This window comes from Chrysemys picta, chromosome 24 (assembly GCF_011386835.1).
Source record: "Chrysemys picta bellii isolate R12L10 chromosome 24, ASM1138683v2, whole genome shotgun sequence".
In the NCBI taxonomy this organism is placed as follows: Eukaryota; Metazoa; Chordata; order Testudines; family Emydidae; genus Chrysemys; species Chrysemys picta.
Genome location: NC_088814.1, coordinates 1141018 through 1159887, shown reverse-complemented (window position 1 = coordinate 1159887; position 18870 = coordinate 1141018). Strand labels below are relative to the sequence as shown.

The 18870-nt window shown below is 68.2% G+C and overlaps 1 protein-coding gene across 2 annotated transcripts; it reads right to left on the bottom strand.

Annotated features, from left to right (window-relative positions):
* Positions 1–324: 324 nt before the first annotated feature.
* On the bottom strand, positions 325–17602 carry PLEKHH3 (pleckstrin homology, MyTH4 and FERM domain containing H3). Of its 2 annotated transcripts, none has more exons than XM_024111379.3 (13): positions 17234–17602; positions 11014–11069; positions 8089–8183; positions 7233–7427; positions 6678–6835; positions 6263–6386; positions 5301–5598; positions 4419–4626; positions 3947–4074; positions 3372–3492; positions 2576–3025; positions 1944–2135; positions 325–1749 (listed from the first exon to the last, which is right to left on the bottom strand). In XM_024111379.3, exons 1-13 carry the CDS (start codon positions 17378–17380, stop codon positions 1552–1554), a joined length of 2370 nt encoding a protein of 789 aa, XP_023967147.2. In that variant the 5' UTR covers positions 17381–17602; the 3' UTR covers positions 325–1551. The 2 variants fall into 2 exon arrangements, with proteins under 2 accessions (XP_023967147.2, XP_005310127.2); XM_005310070.4 differs by having other exon boundaries at positions 3938–4074; positions 17234–17600.
* Between the last annotated feature and the right edge of the window lie 1268 nt (positions 17603–18870).

Sequence of the window (18870 nt, the reverse complement as noted above, 5' to 3'; positions counted from 1 at the left end):
CCCGGCTGGCCACGGGGAGCACCCAGGGTGCTACATGGGACAGTTAAGGTTTTAGGCTCTTGAGGTCGCCAGCTGCCTGGGAAGCCCAGGGCAATTCCCCCTCAGTGAGAATGGCACAGGCTCTCTGCAGACTCAGGCAGGAGCTACTGCGCTGGTTACGCTCTGGCCCCGTTTTCATCACAGGGACAGAGACGGGAGGTCACTAAAGCAGGCCCCGATTCTGGCCACAAGTGGCAGTTCAGCAGAGATGCCAGGCTGCCATCCCTCCCTTGCCCCAAGGGAGCCCCGCCCCAGGGCTGCGGCGTGTCAGAACAGAACAGGCTCTGCACTTTCCTTGGGTGTTTATTACAAAAACAAGAACAGGAACTTTACAGAGGCAAGACAGAGAGAGGCCTGAGCCCCCGCTCCCATGAAGGGCCCCCCCAACATGGAGCTAGTGCATCTCTAGGGCAGCCTGGCCAGCACACCACAGCACAGAGACAGGCCCACGCGGGAACAAGCCGCCACTCAGAGGCCGCCTGCAGCTTTCTGGGGCAGAGAGGGGGAAGGTGCTTGGTGCACAGGACAGACAGACGGATGGGGGTGGAAGGCAGGATACTGCCGCTGCCAGCGCTCTGGAGCCCTGGGGAAACTCGCTGCAAGTTACCAGTGGGCCCAGGGCAGGGATCTGCTCTGTGGGGGGCCCGGTGCCAGGGCACAGAGCAGCGTGAAGGCACCTGCGAACGCCACCCAGCACCTGCCCACAGGGAGCTCGGCCCCAGGCAGGCAGCCCTGAGAGAGGCCCCTTAACCCTTCAAGTGCTGGGAGAAGTCACCAAAGCCTCTGCACCTCCCACCCATGGTCCTAGCAAACAGACTGCCAACCCCACCCCCGCAGCAACTGGCCAGCCTCAGGGCCCCCAAGCAGCTGCACAACCTGGCCCACCTGTGCTGGTGCCCAGGTCATCACCAGAACCCAGGGGCTGCATGGGCGATCCCAGCGGGCACCCCCACCTTTCCCACCAGCCAAGCAGGACTTGCAAGGGCGAATCCCCAGCCCGGGCAGGGACGGGCACAACAAACCAGTCGTGTCACGGCAACGTCCCCCCGAGCCGGCAAGGCACCAACACCAGCGCCCCAAGGCAGAGCCAGGAATAAGGTGCCAAGCAGCGTCTGGCACGTCCCCGCCAGGCTGGGCACCCGCAGCACCCAGCTGGGGGTGCCAGGGAGAGTGCAGGGAGCTGGCATGTCTACAAATAAATTAAGGAAATAAACTAGCAACCCAACAGCTGAGTGGGGGGAGCGAGTCTCTGCCCGCCCCCCGCCCTCCACCCCTGCTCAGAGCCAGGGGCTATAGACGCCACACTGGATGTCCAACTCCTCCGGACCATGTAGTTCCAGGGCTCTGACCCCGGGGCCCAAACCAGACCCCAGCAGCCGATGTCCCGGATCCCCAGGATTCTCACAGTGCTGGCAGGCGGCCCCGGCCCCCTGTACACACCAGGGCCACTGCTGGTGCAGGAGTGGCCCACCAAAGGGCACGTCACCTGGGCTGGCACACGGGGCCAGCAAGCTAGATGGGGAAGGAGCCTGCGCTGGGCTGGCCCCGCCAGGGCGCGCCTGCTGGGCACAGTCTCTGCTGCGGGGGAGGAAGGCCCGAGTCCAGTGAGTCCCCAGGGCGGCAGCCGTCGGCCAGCTCCTCCCGCGGGGGCGTCTGCCCGGTGCCCAGGCTGGTGAGGTACGTGTGCAGGAGCTGGGCGATCTCATCCACCTGGAGGGGAGCAAAGGCCAGTCAGGGGCACTCGAGGTGCCCTGGAGCCTGGGCTCAGCCCCTGGCCCCAGCTCCCTGGTGTCACTGCACAGTCCAGGCCCCCAGCGCTGGGCTCCTGCGGGGGGTACCCAGCCTGTGCTGCAGGGAGACCTCGCTCCGTCTGCGTGGGGAGGGGCGGGAGTGCGGGGCCTTACCCGGGAGCACTCGAAGAGCAGGTCCCTGTCCCCCACGGAGAGGTGGAAGGTGCTGCTGTCAGACACCCCGAAGGACGAGATGCGGCCGTAGCAGAAGCTGTCGAAGGGCTCGGCCTCCCCGGGCTTGTACAGAGACACGGCCTTGGCCCCGACGCCCAGCCACAGGCGCTGGGGACAGCTGCCCTCCGGGCTCTGCAGAGAGATGGAGAGTCAGGGACAGCCCCACGGACCCCAGGCCCCACCGGCCCCATCACCCCCCAGCTCCATCCCCCGACCCCAGTCAGGCTGCTCAATGCCCCCGGAGAAGTTCAGGGTAATGGGGGGGGGTGGAGAGAGAGAGGAAAGACGCTGCAGCTGCCCCCAGCCCGGGTGGGGCTCAGTCTCCGGTGGGGTGGCTGCCAGGGCTGCGCCCCGAGAAAATGCTCATCTCCTGGCTGTGACCCACCCCCCATGCAAAACCCCAGGAGAGCGGATGTAAAATGGCTGCCCCTCAAGCAGAGGGGCTCCTGTTTCTGTAGGTCCTACAGAAAGCGTGTGCTGTGCTCCGGTGCTGCTCTGCAGAGGGTACAGGGCCCCGGGGGGGGACACACACAACCCTGCTCCAGGGAGCCCAGCCCAGGGAAGGGGCTCACCGTGTGGAAGTCGACGTCAAAGAGGGTGGAGCCGAATCCCGGCCACTCCCGCACCAGCGCCAGGTAGGCGGCCATGGCCTCGGCCCGGCCCATGCCCTGCAGCAGCTTCCACCTGTCCACAATGGCAGCCATCACGCTGGCGCCCTCCTCGCGCAGGCGGCCCCGCAGCTTCTGGTCCTGTTCCGCCCGCTGCTTGGCCAGCGAGTGGCCCCAGGGCAGGGCGCCGGCCAGCAGCCCCGCGCGCAGGCGGGCGCCGGGGCACCTGGGCAGGCCCTGGCAGGAGGCCCGGAGGCGGGAGTGCAGCGCGTGGACGGGGAAGAGCTCCTCCGGGCGGGGCACGGGGGCGTGCGTGGAGAAGTCACTGTTGAGGCTCTGCAGGCGCAGGGCGGCCAGGGACTGCAGCGTGTCCTCCGACGTGGGCACGTAGCCCCGGATCACCATCTCGTGCGCCTGCAGTGGGGGGGGGGGGTCAGCCAGGGAGCAGCTCCAGCAGGGAACAAGGGCTAGGGAGGGATTCAGCTGGGGAGCAGCCCTGGGGGGTTGTGGGGGAGAGACAGGTGAGTAGCCTGCCCCCCATACCCCACATGCATTAACCCCTTCAACCCCCTGGGGTGGGCTGCAGCAGCTGCTGGGTCGGGAAGCACGGGGGGTCCTGGGCCAGGACGCGGGGCTGATGCCCCCAGGGCAATGCAGTGGCAGGAGCTCAGAGCGCAGCACTGCCCCACTCTCCTGGCACCCTGGGGGCCCCGTCACGAGCCGCCGCCCTGCTCAGCCCAGGCTGGGGCCCGGCTCCTACCTGCTCGAAGAGGAGGGCGAACTCCACGCTGTCCCGGGGCACGTTCTCCGTGTCCAGGAAGCCGTAGTGCTTGAAGCAGAGTCTCCAGGTCGAGTCCTGCGTCGTCTCCTCCCCTGCCAGGCTGGGCGAGGCCGAAGGGACAGACAGCGCCCGTTAGCACCAGGACCCACAGACGCATGCAGCCCCCCAGGCTCCTCCTGGGGCAAACGAACCACCCGGGCCCAGGCAGAACTGTGCTATCGTCATGGGGCCCAGGCAACTGACATTGCCCCCCCCACACACTGGTTCCTCCCTCCCCATTGGGCACGCTTACCTTCCCCTCCCCTGGCTCCCCCCAGCTCAGGGCTCCTGTCTCCCAGCCCCCCTCCCTCTCTCCCCCCAGCCCCACTCTGCCCCCCCTCCCCCTGGATCCCCCCAGCTCAGGGCTCCTGTCTCCCAGCCCCCCTTCCTCTCTCCCCCTGGATCCCCCCAAGCTCCCCTCCCCCTGGTTCCCCCAAACCCCCTCCACCCCTTTTCCCTCCCAGCCCCCAGGCCCCCCTAAGACAGCTGCACAAGGGGACATTTACTTTTCAAACCTGGTGAGGACGTCGGCCACCAGCGTGGCCCTGCCCACGGGCCGCTCGTGGTGCCGACTCTGCTCGTAGAGTGCAAAGACGTTGGGGCTCTGAGACAAGCCCAGCCGAGCCACCAGCTCTCGGGCCACCTGGGGCGAGACAAAGGCAACCAAGGGGTGACTGCACGCCCCGGGCCACGGCGCTCAGGGCTGCAAAGGGACACAGACAGGTCACGGCGGGGAATCCCAGACATTCCCCCAGCGGCTCCCACCCGCCTTCCACACGCCCCAGGGCACCAGAGCTGGGGTCTGCTTTCCGCAGCCCTGAGCCCCACACAGGGCCCGGCGTCCCAAGGTCACCCGCTCCCTCCACTCTGCAGAAACCTGCCCCCTCACGGCTCAACCCTGGTGCCCCAGCCTGGGCACTGTGGTCGGGAGCCGCCCCTCCATGCTGGGCCCCCCACAGCCCGTCCCCTGCCCCACTCCCTGCTCACCTCCTCGGCCGTGGTGTGGGAGCTGATGGCCACGGTGCAGGCGGAGGTACCAGGGCAGTGCACAGTGCAGAGCATGTCCTGCCGCTGGATCAGTACCACGATCTCGTCCAGCGAGGGGACGCACTCCCGCACCTGGGTCTTGTCCAGGGCCGCCGCGATGAAGCGCCCGTACTCCGCCATCTCCGAGCCGGGGAACTCGCGCTCCGTCCTGTGGGAGAAGATCAGGGAATGAGCAGCACCAACCACGCTGCCCAGAACCCAGCCTCTGGGGTCCGGCCGCCATCACGCCCTGTCACAGGGGGTGTAACACAGGCGGCCTGGAGCCAGGACCTTGCCCCTCACTCTGCACCAAGGACGCCTGGCACGCAGCCCTCGCGGCTGCTCCATCCCCAGGACCAGGGTGCCCGGATCCCACCCACACTACAGTCCCCGTCACCCCGCGGCCTGGCTGGGAGCTCACGGACTATTTCAGCAGCCAGATTTGCTCTCTGCTGACAGGACTGGGAAGGCAGACATGGCGCCTAGCACCGTTAGCCCACGGCACTCATTGTCACAAGATCACACTGGGCCCGAGGGCTCAGACACAGACGTAGGGAAGGAGGGCAGCCAGACCCCCAGTGGAGGGGGCACGTACCCCTCTGCTCCAGGCCTCGTTCCAAGCTCCCCATGGGGCAAGGGCTCTGCAGAGCAAGGCCGTTCACCCCTCCAGTACACGGCCTGGAGACACATGCACTGCCTCACCCCCCGCCCCCAGATCCCCAGGGCCCAGTGCACCCTGCCACCCCTCCCCCAGGGCCCAGCACGCCCCCCTCCTCTGGGTCCCCAGGCCCCGCACCAGCAGCGTTCTCCCCTGGGGTGCACACCCCACCCCCCTGCACTTGCCTGCCCAGGTGGAAGCGCAGGTAGCGCAGGACAGGCGGGGAGGGCAGGAAGGTGCAGCTCATGCAGGTGAGCAGTTGCCAGTAGCGCAGGTTGCCAGGCCCCCCGGGCGCCGGCGGCTCCGTGGTCTGCTTGACCAGCTGGCAGTAGATCTCGTCAACCAGGGGCTGTAGATCCAGGCAGGTCTGCAGGACGCCCTGGATCAGGGGCACCGGGTCTCGCTCCGACTCCAGCTGCTGCAGGGAGTTGAAGAGCTTCACGGCCTCGTCACGCAGGGTCATGTAGCCGTGGGGGCTGGGGGCTGGAGGCGGACGGCTCGGTTAACAGGGCAGGAACCAGGCAGGTCAGGGTTGGGTCCCAGTTCCCGGGGGCCAGTCCCTGGATCTCACTACGGCTCAGCTCGGCCCTGACTGAGCTCTGGGGGGGGCACCTGGCACAATGGAGCCCCCCCGCCCATCACCAAACACCCACCCAAACCCTACCAGGCACAAGTGTCACCATGGCGACCCAGAGGGGCACAGACGCTGGGCCTGCTCCCCCGGCAGCTCAGAGCCGGGCTGGTGGATGGGTCAGAGCCCAGCTCGGCTCCTGGCAGCAACCAGCCTCTTCCTGCCCTGCAGGAGCGCTGTGCCCAGCCCCAGGGACAGAGGGAGCCCAGGGCAGCATTGGCTGGGCCCTGCCCCCATGCTGGGCGCAGGGCCCAGGCAGCACCTTCCGTGAGAGCCGCCACGTGAGAATCATGAGACAGACACACAGGGGCCTGGGCAGCAGCCCAGCCGAGAGCCCGGAGACACCTAGCAGCCACGTCTGCTGGGCCCACAAGGGGGAGGCTCTTCCACGGCGCCCCCCACTCCCTGAGCCCCCCATTCACGGGGTGGCACTCCCCCCGTCCACGGAGCCCGGGCACCACATCCAGCCCTGGCCCCACTCCCAGGGAGCCGCAGAGCTGGCCCCCGCCCACTCACCGCTTTGGTCGGAGCTGCCGTACGGGAAGGGCAGCAGGGGCGCATAGAGCGGGCTGCTGGTGTAGCGCAGGACCGGGTTGCAGCGATAGATCTGCTCCAGGATCTCCGGGCTCCCACGGTTCTCCTGGGGAGACAAAGGTGCAGCCGGGGCTGCAGGGCAGGTGGCGGGGCACAGACGGGCGCAGCAAAGGCAGGGGCTGGGGCTCTGGGTTCCAGTCCCGGGGGGCTCTGCTCTGCACCCAGGCAGCGTGTGCTGCAGGCCATGGTTGGGGGGGGGGGGTCACGGGGAGCCAGTGATCGTCCGGCAGCAGCTTCCCCACCCGAGGGCTGGGAGCCAGCCAGGGCTGTGGCAAGGGGAGAGGAGGGTCCTGGGGGAGCCATGGGCCGGCCCAACACGCCCCCCTCCTGGCCTCACCTCGATGTCGTGCATGAGCAGCTGCGTGGGCGTCTGCACGGGGGCCTTGCTGTGAATCACCTTCTGCACGGCACACACCCAGTGCACGGCCTCGTTCAGGTGCTCGCTGTACAGGCGGTAGCAGTGTTTCCGGCCAAACACCGTCACGCTCCAGTAGCCTGCGAAGGGCAGAGCGCTCACGCAGGCCGCAGGCCACCAGCCCCGCGCCCCAAGCCCCCTCCTGCTTCCCCCCAGCCAGAAGCCAGCTCCAGACAGCAGGATGGGCCCTTCAGACCTGGCCCCCTGCACCAGCGGCTGGGCCCAGGCCTTGCCACCCGCAGCTGGACCCAGGGGCGGGGGCTAGCAACCAGAGCTGCCCCCGCCAGGGAGCCACAAGCAACCCGGGGGGAAGCGCTGAACGCCGAGCTAGACACGCCCTTTCCCAGCAGCTCTGCATGGGGACGCCGGTGAGGTCTGTGTCCCAGACGGACGCCCTCCGGGCCTCTGTTAAGGATGAACCCTGCCCCCAACCCCTCCCTGGCGTCCGCGCCACTGGCCGGGGGCCGGGACCCATACCGGTCTCCTTGTAGGTCTGCTTGTCGGGCCACTGCACGGAGCAGAGGCTGGTGAGCACCAGGGTGCCCAGGCGCCTGGCTCCCACCTCGCTGCCGCTGTAGTAATCCAGGGAGTCCTGGGTCAGCACAAACCAGTATTTCCGGGGCCGGATCCACGGGCCCTTCACGCCCCCCCGCGCCTCCCTCTGCAGCCAGCCTGGGGGGACAGAGAATGGGGTGAGTTCCCCCAGGGCCCAGCACCGCCCCGGCTCCCCACCGGCCGGTCCCCCCGCACCAGGGCAGTTCTGGCTGTTTGCAGTCCCTCGGACCCCCGCCACACAGGGGCCTCTCCGGGAGAGGGTGCGGGGGAAGGGACTGAGCTGACCTGAGGGGCAGTGGGCAGCCAGGATCCACCCTCCACGTGCCTGCAGCGCAGTCCAGCCCCTGAGGGACCCCCGCATGGTTACAGAGCCCCCTTGGCAGCTGAGGGGCAGGGCTGCAGGCAGAGCCGGCCTGGCTGTGGCCCCCCCACATTACAGCTCGGGGGGCCGGGGAGCCGCCGCTCACGTCTGGCCAGCGCCTTATGCAACCACAGGAAACCAGCCGGTCCTGGCCATGACATGGCCAAGCTGGGGCCTTCAGGGCCTCCACGGCCCCCGCCAGTGCCTGCAGCCTCAGCCCAGAGCAATGGGAGCCAGTGGGAGTGTCTGAGGTTCAAGACCCCAGGCTCCTTGGAGCCCCAGGTTCAAATCCCCGTGGGGCTGGCTCAGGGTCTGGGCCAGCATGGAGCCCTCCCCATCCGCAGGGACCAACCACGGGAAGCAGGGAACTGCCCAAGCGTCCGTCTTCCCCTTGGGGTCCCCCAGCCCCTCACCCACCTTTCACAATGGCATCAGGATCCTCCTCCACCGGCCCCGGCCCTGGCCCCTTCTCCGTGATGAGGCTGCGCATCTCCTCCGAGGCCGGCAGAGACCTGGGACCAAGACAGGAGGTGAGTGAGGGGCCCCAGGACCAGCCAGTCCCCTCAGGGACCCGCGCACCCTGCTTGGCACAGCCAAGGCTCAGCTCCTTGCCTGGGGGTACCAGGCTGGCACAGGCCACGTGGCAGCAGCACCCCTCAGCCCCTGAGGCTCACGGCCAGGCTGGGGCTGCAGCCAGGGGCACAGAGAAAGGGGGCTCAGGGGGCAGCGCCGGCCCCAGAGGGGGCAGCAGCCCGCCTGCCTTGGCCTGAGTGGAGACAGGTGGCACCCCCAGTGCAGCCCAATGGGCACGCTGGGAGACCCTGCCGATGCCCCAGCTCCCAAGGTCCCACCAAGGAGTCTGGGAGGAGCCCTGGCAGGGGAGGGGGATTCATGCCTCATGTCATCCCAGCCCTCCTAACAAACCACTGTAAAGCCAGCCCCACCCCGGGGGGTCTAGCCCCAAGCACCTGGCCTCGGCCAAGACTAGAAGAGGGGCCCTCAGCCCCCGATGACCCCCCCCCCAGTGACTGTACATGGCTCACACGCAGCGGTGCGGGGGTGTGGGGTGACCCAGTCCAATCCAGAGGGGAATGACACCCCCCCCCCCCCCCCCGCCTGGTGGGAAAGCAGCCTAGCCGTCGGATGCAGATAACCCCGGCTAAAAATAACCTGCTCGCACTCACGGCCTGCCAAGGAATTTGGAAAATGAACCACCAGAAAAATGCTGGTGGCAGCGGCTGAGCGGGCAGCATCGCCGGCACTGCAGGGCCCTGACCCTGCCGCCCAAACCAGACCCCCCCCCCACCACACGGCCCTGACACAACCCTCCGCCCCCCACCCCCACGGGGCCCTGACCCTGCCGCCCAAACCAGGCCCCCCCCTCCCACTGCGGGGCCCTGACACAGCCCTCCTCCCCCCACCCCCACGGGGCCCTGACCCTGCCGCCCAAACCAGACACACCCCCCCGACCCAAACCAGACACCCCCCTCCCACCACGGGGCCCTGACACAGCCCTCCACCCCCCACCCCCACGGGGTCCTGACCCTGCCGCCCAAACCAGACCCCCCCCACCACCACAGGGCCCTGACACAACCCTCCACCCCCCACCCCCACGGGGCCCTGACCCTGCTGCCCAAACCAGACCCCCCCCTCCCACCGCGGGGCCCTGACACAGCCCTCCTCCCCCCACCCCCACGGGGCCCTGACCCTGCCGCCCAAACCAGACACACACCCCCGACCCAAACCAGACCCCCCCCTCCCACCGCGGGGCCCTGACACAGCCCTCCACCCCCACAGGGCCCTGACACAGCCCTCCGCCCCCCTCCCACCACGGGGCCCTGACACAGCCCTCCAGACCCCAGCAGCAGCATCCTAGTTCCTGGCTCTGCTCAGCCCATTGCGATTCCAAGGGCCCTGCCTGCAGCCCCCCTGGGTGCAGACCCGGGGCGGCTCCCTCCCAGCAACCAGGCATTGTTACAGGCTTCGAGCATCCCAACAGCTCCTGGGGCAGCCACTCGGATCTCCGCACCGCAGGGGAGAAACTGAGGCAGAGAAGGGCGGTAACATGCCCAAGGTTGCCCCAAGAGTCAGATCTGATTCTCAGCCTCCCCCATCCCCAAACACACACACATGACCCCACTCCCATCCCAGAGCCGGGGAGAGAACCCAGGAGTCCTGGCTCCCAGCTCCCTTGCTCTAACTCACACAACCCCACTCCCATCCCAGAGCCGGGGAAAGAACCCAGGAGTCCTGGCTCCCAGCTCCCTTGCTCTAACTCACACGACCCCACTCCCATCCCAGAGCCGGGGAAAGAACCCAGGAGTCCTGGCTCCCAGCTCCCTTGCTCTAACTCACACGACCCCACTCCCATCCCAGAACCGGGGAAAGAACCCAGGAGTCCTGGCTCCCAACCCACTGCTCTATCCACTAAACTATGCTGTCTCTCCTCCCCCCACACGTGGGGTAGGGGGCACAGTGGCGGAGACCTGCCCTTGCTGTCTGAGCAGATGATAAAGGCCAGGGCCAGGCAAGGAGCAGGGCTGAGGGCCATGACCCAGGCCCAGGGAGCCAGCGAGGCCCTGCCCCATCCCCAGCCTGCCATCTGGCTAAGGAGCTGCTCCCCTCCCCCATCCCACACATGACCAAGGCCCAGGTGGGCAACAGATGAGCCGTGAGTCACTTCTGGGAGGGCCAGGCAGCGGGATCCGCTGCAGAGAGCCTGGGCCGCCCGCGGAGCCAAGCGCCGATGGGCTGGTGCCTGGGCACCGCCCCGCGATAGCCTCCCCTTCCGGCAAAGCCAGTACCCACCGGGTGCCCTGTGACCCCCGCGCCGGCTCAGCAGGGGCAGAGCCTGGGGGGAGCTCAGACCATCTGGGAGTGGACACAGGCCAGGAGATCTGCCCGGGATGGGGGCACATGGGGTCAGGGCCGAGTCCCACAGCGAGCCAGCTCCACCTCGGGGAGAGGGGCCCAGAGGGGATGGCAGACATGGGCTAGGTATGTCATCACTAGAGGGCAGGGCCACGGGCAAGGAGCAGGGCCTCAGCCTCCTATTAGCAAAGAGGGCAGGGGGCCCAGCAGGGGCCCTGCACCACCAGCCCCCCGTCCTGGCTGCGAGGCTCTTGGGGAAGGGGGCACCATGCCAGGGGCTAGGCACATGGCAGCTGGTTATCGGCTGGGCCAGGCAGCAGGAGCAGGGCCCAGTGCTCAAGGAGCACGCGAGCCAAGGGGCCAAACCAGCGGCCGTTCCTGGCCGCGTTTAACCTGGGCCCCACGCCAGGTTTCCTGACACTGCCAGGCCATGCCAGGGGAGCAGGAGCCAAGCTGGCCCAGGTCACTCACCGTTCGGAGCCGCTGCTGGTGCGGACGGGCTGGGTCAGGCTCAGCTGCAGCGGCCCCTGGGGAGTAAAGACAGAGGCACCGTTAGAATCCCAGATCCCCAGCCAGGCGTGCAAACCCCACCTACCCCGCCCCCACCCCAAGCCACTTCCACATGAAAGAAGGAGGTGAGTGAGCCACAAAGCCAGTCCATCCCTACCCCCACCCCCGGCCAGGCCTGGGGCCCCACCCCGGCCGGGCTCGGGGGCTGTGGCCAGGTGAGCTGGCCCCGTATCCTCAGCCAACCCCGCCAGGCTCTGTCCCGTGCAGCATTGCACAAGTCACGGCACCAAGTCCCATTGTCACTGGGGCCACCGACTTCCCACCTGCCTCAAGGGGAGCCACCGGCAGAGTCCCCAGCCCAGCAGCCGGACAGCGCTTGGCTTTACCGACGCCCCAGCCCTCCCTGCTCTGGGCCTGTGACACCCCAGACTGCTGCAGGCAGCACCAAGGGGCATCAACAGAGCTCAGGTGGGGGGCACCCCCCAGACTAGAAAGTCCCACTGTTCCAAAGTGGAGAGGGAGAGCAGGGCAGGGAAAGCAGGGGGCCGCAAGTCAGGACTGAGGGGCACCGGAAGAGCTGGAGGAATGTAGGGGGAAGGCCAGGGCTCAGATACCAATGGCCTGTGGGCCAGGAGTGGGGGGCACTGGCAGAGCTGGGGCGGAAGCCCAGGGCTGGGCTAGCAGGGGGCTGTGGGCCAGGAGTGGGGGGCACTGGCAGAGCTGGGGGGGAAGCCCAGGGCTGGGCTAGCAGGGGGCTGTAGACCAGGAGTGGGGGGCACTGGCAGAGCTCGGGGGGAAGCCCAGGGCTGGGCTAGCAGGGGGCTGTGGGCCAGGAGTGGGGGGCACTGGCAGAGCTGGGGGGAAACCCAGGGCTGGGCTAGCAGGGGGCTGTGAATGAGGGGCACCAGTCCAGTCAGAGCTAGGGTGGGGAGCCCAGGGCTGGGGCACCAGGGGGCTGCAGGTTGGGAGGGAGGGGCACTGGCAGATGTAGACAGAGTAAGAACAACCCCCCCCAAGGAAGCCCCCTGCCCTGTCTGCAAGGGAGGAGTTGATGGGCCATTCACAGTTTGGGGGTGGGGGGGCACGCTAGCGACTGGATGCAAAGGAAGGGAGGCTGCAGCTAAAAACAGAGCCGGGGAGAGGCGAGGGGGAGGGGAGCTCCAGCAGGTACTGAGAAGCGGCCCTGGGGGCCGGGCGCTCGGCTGACCTGTGGCATTAGCAGCACCTGTTACCAATATCACCGGAGCCCCTGCACTGACGGCCTGGCTCGGTTCAGTCCCCGCAGCACTGGGGGGGGGGGGTCTGGCTGGGGCCCCCTTGCGCCCAGCCACGGAGCAGGGGAGGATTTTCCCCACTCCCCGAACAGCTTCCCGGAAGATCCTCGGCCGAGCCGCGGGGCCTTGGCTGCCTCCCAGCTGCGGGGGAGCCGCGGGCTCTTTCCCAGCGATATAAATAACAGGCAGGAGCCAGGCCCCAGCGTGCAGGGCTGGGGCGGCGGCTCCCACGATGGGGGGCGAGGGGGGGGCAGCACAGCTGGGGCTGGTCCGTGGGGTGCTTGGCGAGGCTGCTGCCCAGACCTAGACCCCAAGGGCAGGCAGGAGTCACTCCTTCGGCTCTGCCGCCTGCCTCCCCAGCAGGGCAAACGCTCATCAGCCCCAGAGAAAGGGCCCCTACAAACCCACAGCCCCCCCTTAAAGAGACAGCTCCCTCTAAACCACCCCAAGGGCTCCCCACAAGCCACATCTGGGCAGCTGCCCCCGGGCTCTGCCCCCGGGGCGACGAGGGGTACCATGGCCCATACTGATGGCAAGTCCTGGGGAGCCGAACGGTGACAGGTGCCCAGGTGTGTATAACAGAGGGGCACCAGTTTCCTTTGCTCCCTCTCCAGCTGCACCGCACGGCGCCTGGGACCGCAGCTCCCCAGCCCCGTGTGCCAGGCAACAGCCCCACACGTATCAGCCCTGTGCCTTGGCCGGGAACGCGGCCTGTGCAGACAGGTGCTCGCGGGGGCCTCACAGGGCAGCACGAGCAGCCACGCCCCAGGCAGCACGTGACCCGTCGTGGTTTGATAACGTCTTCACCACAGACCGCACGGGGGGGGGCAGGGCCCAGCGCTGCTCAGCCCAGACCGCGGAGGCAGAGCAGTCACCAGCGCTCTCGGCCCCTGAGCCGGCTCCCCTTTGCACAGGCCTTGGGGAAGGGGAAGCACGAAATCTCCTTATCAAACAGCAGGGAGTCCCCAGTGTTATCAGCCTCCTCCACACAGGGCACAAAGCAGCAGTTTCCCCAGGCTGGGAGGAAGCAGCCGCAGGCACCGCTAGACCCTGCACTACAGTATGACCTGTCTCCGCGCACCCCTGGGTCGGCCCCGCCACGCCCGCACTGGTACTGAGCCTCACTCTGCCGTGCTCTGCTGGCAACGAGGAACAGCCACCCCGTAGCCTGGGCACCCTCCGGAGCTGGCAGCTCCACGAAAAGCCCTGGGGCAGCCCAAGGGCACCGTAAAGCCACGGGGACCCTGCAAAGCCGTTTGGTCGCTGCTGGCATTTCACAGGCCTGGCCGGTCTCTCTGCTGCACAACCATGGGCCTCTGCCCTGGGATTCGGCACCCCAGCCCTGCTGCTCCCTGCCCCGGAGCGGGGTGGGCAGCTCTGCAGGGAGCTCCTCTCTCCCTCAGGCTCTGCCTTGTCTGTCAGAGCCAAGGCCTCAGCTCATCCACTCTGGGCCCCGGCGTCTGATGGATCCCGAGCCTCCCGCGGCAGCGCCCTGGTGAGGGCCCTGCTGGCAGCCTCCCCGCTGACACGCGGGGACTCTCAGCCCGTGCTTCCCCAGCCAGAACCCCGCTGGGGGAGACAGGTCAGCACCAGGGCTCAGACCCCAGGACAGGCTGGGGAATGGGGGGACCCTGGTTCAGTACCCGGGACCCCCAGCACCCTCGAGCCGCTGGGCACACCACGTCTGGGCCAAGAGGGACAGAGCTACCCAATCCCTGCCCCCACCCACCGGCTCCAGGCACCCAGGGCAGCCATTGCTCCAGATGGGGGATGCCCCTGATCACTGCCCAGACGCAGGGCCCTCCCCACGCCTCAGCCCCCTGCAGCCGTGACACCGAACCCAGGGGCACTGCCTGGAGGCTGCAGTGTAGGAAGCTGCCCGTGCCAGGCCTGCCTAGTCTGGGCCAGCTCCAGCTACGTCTTCGACTCACATGGCCAGCAACTGACACACCGCTCCCTCCTGGGCCCGCTCACACGCCCCACGCCCCCCCGGGGCCCGCTCACACGCCCAGCGTCGCCCCGGGGCCCGCTCACACGCCCCACGCCCCCCCTGGGCCCGCTCACTCGCCCCACGCCCCCCCGGGGCCCGCTCACACGCCCCACGCCCCCCCCCCGGGGCCCGCTCACACGCCCCACGCCCCCCCCCCGGGGCCCGCTCACACGCCCCACGCCCCCCCCCCGGGGCCCGCTCACACGTCCCACGCCCCCCCCCCCGGGGCCCACTCACACGTCCCACGCCCCCCCCCCCGGGGCCCACTCACACGCCCCACGCCCCCCCCCCCGGGGCCCACTCACACGCCCCACGCCCCCCCCCCGGGGCCCACTCACACACCCAGAGCCCCTCCCCATCCCAGGCCCGCTCATACCCCCAGCGCCCCCCCACACCCCACCTCACATGCACATGCACAGCTCCGCCCCCTGGTCATTCTGGTTAGCCAGGAATTTGCAGGGGCACTTGGCTCCATCCACCAGCACCTCCCAGCAGCAGCCCTGGGGCAGCAGGGACACCCCTCCTTCCCCTCCGCCCCCCCTTCCTCCGTTGGGCAGATAGAACTCCAGAGATCTGAGCCTGTGCGCTGAGAGGAGACCGCCTGGGGTGATCAGACGGGTGACGTGGGGCCGCTCACTCCCCAGCATCGCTGGGTCCAGGATTAGCTCCTAGTTCACGCGTTTGGCCCCCAGGGGCCTGGCACCGGGGCCCCCGCGGCAGCTCTCACATGCTCTGAATTACAGCACCAAGTGGCATTAAAGGGGCAGGATCACCTGGGTCCTTCCAGGAGGGAAGCAGCAGCTCCTACTCCCCCTGCACCCAGAACAGACCCCAGGCTCCTTAGCCAGTGAGCAGCAGTCGGGGGGCCTTGGCCCAGCGCAGGGTTGGAACACAGAACCCAGCCCTCTCTGTCCTCCAGGGCTGGCCCCAGTTCCCTCCATCGCCCCCTCCCCTGGCTGGGGGCAGCTGCCTGGTGTGGACTGGGGCGCTGGCAGCTAGCAGGGGGAGACACGGTTTGCTCTGGGGTTACGTGAAGGATTCTGGCCCCTTTCGACAGCCCAGAATCCTCTATTTAAGGCCCAGGATGAGCCAGGTCTCTGGGGAGCCCCAGACGAGTGGTGGCAGCACAGGGCTCCCCTCCCCATCGGCAGCACCACACGCGTCTCCGCTGAGATCACCTTGCTGGGCTGGGCCAGGTCCCGGGACGGATGCACACACACACCCTGTGCACCAACCACAAGAGCGAGAGCAAGTTAGACAGGATCCCGTGCCCCTTCTGCACACACCATCCCAGGAGGGCAGCATGGTCTTAGGTGGGCATAACAACCGCCCTGCACACAGCCTCTTTATCTCCACAGTTTGTGAGAATTCCCCAAGGGGGTTGGCTAACTCACGGCCAAGGGCGCACCAGTGGACAGCAGACATTGACTTCCAGAAAGCCTGGGACGAGGTCCCTCCCCAAAGGAAACAGGCCTGGGACTTCTCCCCTTTTAGGCCCTTGGAAGGGAAACGACCAGTGAGCAACAGCAGGCCCCAGACAGACCCCGGCCTTGTCATGCCAGGCTCTGCACAGACCCCCCTGAGACGGGGGGGAGGGGCAGGATCCAGTCACGCTACCAGCACCCCCACGTCAGAGCCAAGTTCTGCACAGACACAGCGAGACACAGGCCCTGCCCCCAAAGAGCTGTCTGCGGGAACAAGGCAGGCACAGGAACCAAGGCCCAGAAAGATGGGCACAGTTTTCAGGAGGCTGTAAACCCGGCCCCATCTGCTGGCGCTGAGCCTGTGGAAATCTGGCCAGGAGCTACGGATCCAGGGTGGCACTGGGAGCTGGGGCTGAGCCAGGAAATCGAGCCAGGGCCCCCAGGGCCCAGCCAGCCCCTCAAACCGCCGGGAGAAGTTCAGCAACATTTGCTGACAGCCTGCAGCCAGCTCAGGGGTGCATGCCTCAGCACGTCGGCTCCGCGGAGCCAGGTGGGGATGGCGCTGCCTGCCTGGGAAGGTGTGAAGAGGGGACTCCAGTGCAGGCTGATAGGAAAGGGCTGGGGGCAAATCAAACTCCCAGCAGTGAGCTCAGAGCCGGACCGATCTGCCCGCGGGCACTGCCACACAGCGCTGCAGGCCCAACCCAGGGCAATGGGACAACTCCAGCCTTTCCCTGCGACTGGAGAAGGGTCCCTGCAGCCAGGATGAAGGGACTGTAAGTTCAGCTCCACCTGCCAGAAGGGCCCATGACCCTTCAGGCCACCCCTGATGGGACGGGCATAACAGAGCCTTGGGGAGACCCCTGAGCCCCAATGCACCCCCAGCAGGATCCCTCAACAGGGCTGGCACGAGCCACGCTATCGGGGTGGCAGGCGCCCAAGGAAGCTAGGACCCAACGGATGCCCAACTCTCCTGATATACAGTTTGATGCCAGCTCCCTGCCTTAGGGGTGCTGAGAGTGGGGTGCCCCAGGGTCTGTGCCACCCCTTCCCCAAAGAGTTGTCAGGCTGAGGGCGCCGCTCAACCTGCCCCCGGGCTCCATGGACGGGGGGTGCCTGGATTCCATGAGCCGGGGCTGGGGGTCCCCGCACACGGCAAGGACCCGGGGCTGCATCTCCCTGCAGGGCACAGGGACCCCAGGCCCCGCTGCGGCTGGCCGGGCCCCTCTCTGGGGCTGAGCGCAGCTCGGGACCTATCCCGGGACTTCCCGCCGCGCCCCGGCCCGAGACACGTCCCTAGGGAGGGAGCCAGCAGCGCGCACGGACGGCGGGGCAGCGGGAAGGGGCCTGGCCCCGGGACCTTCCCACGTCCTGGCCCCAGCGTGCGGGGCCGCAGGAGCGCACCCCGCGGGGCCGGGGAACCGGGCCTGGCCCCGGAAAGCGCCCGGAGCAGCCGCGTCCAGCCCCGGGGGCGCAGCGCGCTGGGCACCCACCTGGGCCCCTTTGCTCCGCAGCTCGAAGGACGATTCCTCCTCGGCCTCCCCGTCCGGCTCCTTGTCCGGCTCGCCATAGTCCCGCCGGAGCAGGGTGAAGCCCTGTCTGCAGCACACCAGCCACCAGAGCCCGCCCGGGAACGGCATCCCCCCGCCCGGGCACCAGCCGCTCCGGGCAGGGCAGGGCGGGCGCTGCCGCTGCGCGCCCGTCGGGCCGGGGAGCCCTGCGCGCTGCGAAGCCCTGATCCGCCCGGGCGCCCTCGGCCTCTCGCGGGCCGCTCCCCCGGCTCCGGCTGGGGGGACCCGGCCGGTTCCTCCGCCCCCGGGCGGGGCGGGGGCAGGCGCGTCATGGGACCCGGCCAATGGCTCGGCAGGTGCCCGAGGAGCCCCGCCCGCCGCCGCGGCCGCTTGCATCATGTGCCGCGCCGGGGGGGTGGGGGGCTGCCCCGGAGCAGCGCGGAGCTGCCGCGCCCTGCGCCTGCCGGGCACGGTGCCCCCACCCCCAGCGCGCTCCCCGCGGGACAATCCGGGCACTTGTGTCTGGGATTTATCCCCCCCCCGTCCAAGCAAAGAGCGTCTGAGTTTTCGGGGTCTCCGGGCAGGGGGCTCGCGCAGGTTGATGCAGGAGGCGAGCTTGGCCCCTGGGTAGGGCCTTTGGCTTCCAGCGCTGGGACCCCCCTGGGCAGCTCACCCTGCCATAGCAAACCCCCCCCACCCCCAGCCAGCAGGAGTCCTTCCGCCCGCCCCCGCTGAGAGACAGGTGCCCCTGGGGGGGAAGGGGACATGCTCCCCCCTCCCTACGAGCCGTGCAGAGCAGAGGGTGAGAATTCACAGCCACCCACTCCCCCCCAGCTGTGTGCAAGGGTCTCTTCAGCCCTGTGACGAACTGGGACTGTTCTTGCTGGGGTGTGTGAATGCTGACAGGGGAGTGTGACTAGGATGGTCTGCATCGGGGGATGGGAGCCGGCCCAAGGGAACATACCTGAGCTTGTAACATGAGAACCCAGGAGGGGGTTGGAGGTCAGATGACTCCGGGGCCCGGGAAACTGAACAAAGGCTGTGGGAGGGGTCGCTAAAGGCAGAGTGCTGGAAGCAGGCTGGAAGGAGGCTGGAGAGATGGCTGGGAGGCAGAGATGGCTCTGACCCCCCAAAGGGGGGGGCTGGGATGCCCTGGGACCCCAAGCTGGACCTAACTGAGGGGGGCCCTGTTGTCTGTGCCTGCAAGACCTGTCTTGGACTGTGTTCCTGTCATCCAAATAAACCTTCTGCTTTACTGGCTGGCTGAGAGTCATGGTGAATCGCAGGAAGCCGGGGGTGCAGGGCCCTGAGTTCCCCAATACTCCGTGACAACTGGTGGCAGCGGTGGGATCTACTGCACCCCGTGGACGGCGCTTCCTGCAGTAAGTGACTGGGGAGCAGTAAAACGAAGGGGGATTGACGGGGACCAGGCCTGCTGAAGAGTGGGAGAGAGACGGTTATTACCCCTGGGAGTGTGTGACCAGCGAGAAGGACTTTTGCAGTAACAGGGTCCCCCGTGGGATCACAGCGAGTGGTCCCAGGGGCGGAGGAGTCTGCAGCTCGACCCTGGCAGAGAGGTGGTGACCTCGAGAAGGGCTGGCACACTAGGGGGCCCCCTG